The sequence below is a fragment of the Oryx dammah genome, unplaced genomic scaffold (assembly GCF_014754425.2).
Source record: "Oryx dammah isolate SB20612 unplaced genomic scaffold, SCBI_Odam_1.1 HiC_scaffold_1521, whole genome shotgun sequence".
NCBI classification, from domain to species: Eukaryota; Metazoa; Chordata; class Mammalia; order Artiodactyla; family Bovidae; genus Oryx; species Oryx dammah.
In genome coordinates this window covers 1-6,964 of record NW_024071635.1, presented here as the reverse complement: position 1 = coordinate 6,964, position 6,964 = coordinate 1, and the positions used below count along the sequence as shown (strand labels likewise).

At 42.2% G+C, this 6,964-nt stretch overlaps 1 protein-coding gene and 1 pseudogene across 1 annotated transcript; one reads left to right on the top strand and one right to left on the bottom strand.

Annotated features, from left to right (window-relative positions):
- Positions 1 to 1,310: 1,310 nt before the first annotated feature.
- On the bottom strand, positions 1,311 to 2,957 carry LOC120859549 (annotated as a pseudogene).
- A 1,732-nt stretch (positions 2,958 to 4,689) lies between these two features.
- LOC120859548 lies at positions 4,690 to 6,875 on the top strand (the record flags this gene model as incomplete). The annotated part of the gene is given in 2 exon segments (XM_040235618.1): positions 4,690 to 4,915; positions 4,918 to 6,875. Coding segments are annotated over 2 exon segments (2,163 nt in total), but the record flags the coding sequence as incomplete, so codon positions are not given.
- Between the last annotated feature and the right edge of the window lie 89 nt (positions 6,876 to 6,964).

Here is a 6,964-nt window from a genome sequence, read left to right as displayed (position 1 = left end):
AGCATCTACCCCCAAAACCAGTCTGCCTGCCTTACTGCATTATGCCTCTCACCAACTCTTCTGACATTAACAGGGGCTATCCCCCACCACCTCTCTCTGAAAAAGGTTAACTTAAAGCTCCAGTTAATAAGTCTCCTGGGCGTAACAAGAATGTTTCAGTCTGAAAATTTCCCTGATGCCTCTTTGACCTGCCTGACAGGTTTGTCCGGCCACATGTGACTGTTCACAGCCTCCCAACCGTGAGAGGCACGAGATGCTTCAAACTTTCTAAATACAGATTCCTTTGAGAAGTTAGGAAATTATTAGTATAGTATTAGTGGGTTATTAGAATAGTACCAGTGGAGGGTTTCATTGTTGAGCCAATATTTTGCTGCTAAGTCTCCATACCCTTGTCCCTTTAATACACATTAATTGCTATAACTAACATATAGGAGAAATACGTATTAACCTTTGATATTAATCACGTTTAACCTTAGGCTAGTGAATTCTTTTCTTAATTATAATCGCTGCACCTTTGCCCTGTAGGAATGCAACTTCATCTGGTGCCTTTGGAGGGTGGCGCCTGGTTTAAGAAAAGTCACCCCTGGAAAAAATAAGTTTTCTGGTTGGCTGACCGTTATCAGAAAGAAAGGGTCATAAAATGTTAGCAGGCCCCCTGGCCAGAAGATGATGTAAATCCACCTAAGACCTTTGTATGCATGCATATGAAGCACCTGGTTTTAATAAGGGTCAGGACTGCTGAGCCTGCATGACTTTGTACATTTATCTCTATGTGTAACTTAAAGTATAAAAGCGGCCCTGGAAAATAAAGAGACGGACCAGCTACTGGAAAGACTGGTTTCCCCGTGTCGTCTTTGCTTTCTCTTCTTTTCAGGCTGAATTCCCATCTGGAGCACAAAGGCTCACCGCGTCTGCTAATTTTGCCTGGGCTTCTAAGACCTGAACGGGGAGGCGCTTTGCGTCTCCACTCCTTTGGGAGACCGGGAAGGTGCCTGCGGCCTAACGTAGACGGTGCAAGTCTCTTGTCTTGAGATTTTATTGGCTTTTTGTGTAAACCAAGGAATACAGCCTCTTTTCTTCCACTATACTATTCTTTTCTAATCTCTCCTTATATCTTTAATTAATTGTTTCCTGATCACCGATGCCGTCCACGCTTTGAATTACCCTGGAACCACTGGGGCTGGACCCCGACAAGTGGCGCCCGAACAGAGACCAAAACCTTTTAGGTGATATTAATTGGATTAGGCCTTATTTGAAATTAACTACTGCTGAATTGAAACCTCTTTTTAACATCTTTTTTTTTTTTTTAATTGTCCTTTCAAAACCCAACCTTTATTTCTCCATTACCAAACATGATTCCAGTTAGTGGTTTACAAATATTTATACAGGGAAAAACATACTAAAAGTCATTAACAAAGGCTGTTTTTGATTACTCTGGGATTCTAACTCATTTTAGATTCTTCTAAGAATTATTCTGAGCATACAGTTTAGAAATGCTTGTTTCAATGACTTATTCTTACTATGTTCATAAACACAAACACATAACGTGTATATGAAAGAATACACGAAAAATTGTTTTATTGGTATTTAGAGGGTAGTTTTAATATAAGCTAAATATAAACACAATTGTTAGATATTGTCACTTATCTTGCAAAACAATATTCCAAGATCAACCTTGAAGCATTTATAAAAATGAAAATGAATAAAATATCTTCCTCAATTAACTCTAAGGACTCCATATACAAATGCAAAAATATGAACTTAACAATAATACATCAAATGTTGAGCTACTAATAGTAGAGCAACAAAACAATTTCTGATGTTAAAATTAAATAGCTCCAGGTAAAAGCATGCAATTTCCCACATCTAATGTCTTTGTATTTTGCAAAGAGTTCCAAGGCAAAGATTGCTTCTAGCTTTGTGCATTACCAGAGAGGATGCCCTGTATGGCTGGCTTATCACAGGCCTTTTAGTCTTCTTTCCTGATAGATCCTTCACGTCTTTGGAAGGAGGCATAGGAATTGGTTTCCATGGAATTGGGTTATAAAAGGCTGGTTCTAGATAAGAATTCCCACTGTAAAAACCTGTGAGTTTTCCATTGGCATAACCATAGCTCTTCGCAGCTGGATGAGGTTTATTTTTTGCATTTTCCAACCATTCCTTAAACTTTTTTTTCTGCTATTTCCTTTTTTTTCCTGTAATTCAGCCTGCCGTTGTTTTTCTTTTTCCTTTTCTTTCTTCTTCTTTTCACATTCTTCAGAATTTTTTTTCTTTAACCATTCTTGATATTTTCCTTTGCTTTTTCTTGTAAATGTTCTTTCTCCAGTTCCTTTGCTGCTTTTTCTTTCATTTCCTTATTAATTTTTTGTTCCCTTTCTTTTCTGTTCATTCTTTTTTTGAACTCATTCCTTGTGCTTTTCTTCAGCAATTATCTTTCTCATTTCACGGTCTTCCACTCCTTTCTTTTTTTCTAGCTGTTGACTTAATTCCTCTAGAGCCTTCTGTTGCAGACGGTCACGTTCTACTTTTTCTTTGCCAACAAACCACACTTCCCACGGTGTCAGGCTGCTTTCTGGTAAGCGCACCTGCTTCTGTTCTTCTTGGTTATCTTCGGATCCAACCGAGCTGGTGCACCCCTGTAACTCCACTCCTCTCAGGCTCTCCACCTTGGCCTCTGAGTCATAAGCATCTTCGTCCACATCCTCCTCCTCCTCCCCATCACCATCGTCGTCAAACGGGAAGCTCTGGTGGCCGAGGGGAGACAACAGCGACGGTGGAATTGCTGCAGCTCAGCGGTGTTGACAGCGAGCATACCTCCACCGCCTTCAGGCCCGGCCCCCGGGGGCCTGCCATGAAAACAGAGAAGCCCGAGGAGGGCCGAGACCCGGACCTGCAGTCGGCCATGAAACGGGTTCGAGAAGGGGAGAAGCACTCCCCCACCGCCCTGCGGCCCACATCTGGCCCGCCAACTTCAAACCTCTTTTTAACATCTTGCGTGGGATTCTAATCCAACTTCTAAAAGACACTTAACTGCCGAGGCTCGGGAGGCCTTAGGCAAAGTAGAAACAGCCTTATCTGATAACTATGTAAAAAGAATTGATTTAACATCAAATTGGCAGTTCCTTTGCCTATCTACTCCAACTGCACCTACGGGAGTTTTATGGCAAAACGGCCCCCTAGAGTGGGTTCATCTTCCTGCTCAAGCTAAAAAAACTAGTGGCTTCTTATCCAGGCTTGATAGCAACGCTGATATTAAAAGGAAGAAAGCGAGCATTGAATTGTTTGGCAAAGAGCCGTCAGAAATTGTAATTCCATGTAACAAGGAGCAGCTTGGTGCCCTTCTAATGTTTGATGATGATTGGCAAATTGCTATAGGAAATTATTGCGGTCAAATCTTGCATCATTTACCCTCCCATGTTTTGTTAAATTGTATGTCCAGACACCCAGTTATTTTTCCTGTTAGATGTAAACAGTTCCCTATTCCAGTTGCTCAGATAGCCTTCACTGATGGGTCAGCAAATGGCAAAGCCTCCATAGTTACAAAAAATCATCAAAAGGTTTTGCAAACGCAAGAAACTTCAGCTCAAAGAGCAGAAATTACAGCTGTTATAGAAGCTTTTGTTACGTTCTCAGATGACGAATTTAACCTTTACTCTGACTCTCAGTATGTGGTCAGGCTGTTTCCACACATTGAAACTGCGGTTCTACCCGAAAATAAAGCTACTGTATTTCATTTGTTAACCAAATTGCAGCAACAGATCTGGGAAAGAAATAAGGTATTTTTTATCGGCCACATTCGGGCTCATTCCGGATTGCCTGGCCCTTTAAACGCTCTAAATGATTTAGCAGATTCATTAAGCAGCGCTACAGTGGCTTCCGTTTTTGAAGAGGCAAGAGCCTCTCACTCACTTCATCATCAAAATGCCACTGCTTTAAGATGTCAGTTTCAAATTCCTCAAGAGTCTGCTTGAGAGATTGTTCGTTCCTGCTTACACTGCCCCACTACTATTAATAGCCTGCCTATGGGAGTGAACCCTGGTGGTCTCAAACCTAATGTGCTCTGGCAGATGGATGTCACTCACATCTCCTCATTTGGAAAATTGTCTTTTGTTCATGTAACTGTAGATACCTTCTCTCATGTTATTATTGCAACTGCTCGCACAGGAGAAGCATTTAAAGATGTCATACAACATCTCTTTACTTGCTTTTCATATTTGGGCTTGCCAAAAGCTTTAAAAACTGATAATGCCCCTGCTTACACTTCTAAGTCTTTTCAGGAATTTTGTTCAAAATTTCAAATTAAACATAATACTGGCATTCCTTATAATCCGCAGGGACAACCATTGTGGAAAGAGCTCACCAGACATTAAAAATCCAAATGCAAAAATTAAAGGAAGGGGAATTTATGTATAGTTCCCGCCCCCCCCACCCCGCCCCCACCGTCAGATTTTACAACATGCTCTTTTCGTAATAATTTAAATGCTGATTCATCCGGAACCACTGCAATGCTTCGTCATTGGTGCCCGGAGCAATCAAATGCAAAGCCATTAGTGAAATGGAGGGACCTCCTCTCTGGACAATGGAGAGGTCCCTACCCATGGTTAACCAGCAGCCGAGGATATGCTTATATTTTTCCACAGGACGCAGACTCTCCAATTTGGGTTCCAGACAGACTGATTTGCCGTGTCATAGCTTCCCGGATACCAGATTCCTCCACTGCTGCGAACCCTAAAAAGGAAGAGGCCTCCTTTACCTCCACTCCCTCTGCCAGCACAGGAGACACCGCCGACCTTGGGATGACCGACATCGGAGATCCCGGATGAGCAGGGAATGGATCCACCCACCAGACAGATGTCTCAACTTCATATATGGGATGTCACTCCCCCTGACCCCTCACCCCACAAAAGGGTGTCAGGTCTCCCATTCGGGTGACTCCACAAGCCTCCATACCCACTTGGGTACAAATTAAAACGCTCTGTCACCAGGCACAGGGAATAGCTTCTTTACAAGGACCTTCAGCCTCTCCTGAGAAAATGTTTCTTGCCATGCTTGCTTTGCTTTCCTGCCAGGTAAGCGCCTCTCCCACTCCAAATAAATACTGGGCATATCTCCCAGATCCTCCAACTTTCCAGGTTGTTACTTGGAATAATGAACCTATACGGGTTAACACAGACGAGCCTCAACTTTTGGGAGGAGTTTATACTTCTTATACTAAGGATAAATACCCCATTAATTTTAATTATACCTTTAGCGGATTAACAGATGAACTTCCTGTTTGTTTTAATTTCCCCAGTAGTGAAACAGGAAACATTATCACTCCCTCCAAAAAGGGCTGTGTTGGAGTTTCCACAAAAGTAATTCTGACAGAATCTCCAACCCGAAAGCCTGATTTTAAAGGACCTCGGTCAGTTTGGACATTACAGGCTCGTATGCCCGGGGTACTTGACCCATTTAAATCCTTGCTCCTTAAGGCACCCTCGGAATATCCAAATTGTAATAAAGTTGCTCCTTCAAATGACATCTGGAGGGAAATAAACGATCACTCAGGGTTTCCGATTTGGAAATCTTGTACTTATAATTCGAGAATTGATTACAGAATACCAGGAGGAGGGAATTATTCAGTTCAGGACTGGAGCAATCCAAATGCATCTCTTAGTCATAGGTCCAAGGATAAATATACCTCTGGAATTGAAAATTGGCGGGAAACTATAATTCCTTGGCAACTAAGAGCCAATAGATGGCATCATAATCAATTTGTTCCTCCTATGCTGTCATACACAACTAGAAACAGAACGTTCTGGCAGCCAGAAATCTGGAGAGCCCTTGCTGCTACTGCCCCCATCATTTTAACACGCCCAAGCAGTAACGCTACTTATTCTGCTTTGGCTTGTTTACCCTCTCCCTATGTTTTTCTCTTTGTTAATGATTCAGAAAAGCTTAATGTACAAATGAATTTCACTGGTGGACCCAGTGAAGTGACTTGTGACCAATGTATGCTTTCATCTTGTTTAACCCCTCAGTACAATGTTAGTTCTTTTGTGGTGTTAAAACGTCCACCCTATCTTATGATACCTGTAACTGTAACTAATCATTGGTATGATAATTATGGTCTTGCTGTGCTACAACAACTACAAGATTTGATGCGACCACGACGGTTTATTACAGGCTTGCTTATCTTAGGAATATCAGCTCTAATAGCTGCAATTACTGCTGTTAGTGTGGCAGCAGTATCATTGAGTCAACAAGTACATACTGCTCAATACCTTAATACCATGTCTAAAAATGTTTCTTTAACATTGGCAACCCAGGAAATCATAGATAGGAAGTTAGAGATGAGGGTAGACGCCTTAGAAGAAGCAATCATGCATATTGGGACTGAACTGCAGGCCCTCAAGGTAAAACTGGCTCTGACCTGCCATGCCGACTATCGGTGGATATGTGTTACATCTCTGGAAGTGAACGAGACAGATTATGAATGGGAAAGAATTAAAAATCACATTGCAGGTGTCTGGAACAGCTCTGACATTGGCCTGGATTTATGGAAACTTCATAAGGAGATACAAACCATGGAACACTCTCGATTAGATTTTACTGCCGCAGGAGCAGCTAAAGACTTCTTCCACACCTTTTCTAACTTCATTTCTGGAAAGAACATTGTGTCTGCTGTTTTCAGCTATGCAGCTGTGGGTGCTCTAATTTTGCTTTTTATACTCATTCTTCCTTGTATTGTCAGTATCCTTTCGCAGAGCATTCAGAAACTCTCGACTGAACTACATCAGGCTGTTTTAAGAGATAATAAAGGGGGAGATGCCGGGAGCCAGTCTAAGGAAACCCACCCATGGCAAAGGTCATGAGGAAAGGGGCCTGACATACGCAAAGGCGGGATCAGGCCTCAGGGGTCCCCCTGGACTTTCTCGAGCATCTACCCCCAAAACCAGTCTGCCTGCCTTACTGCATTATGCCT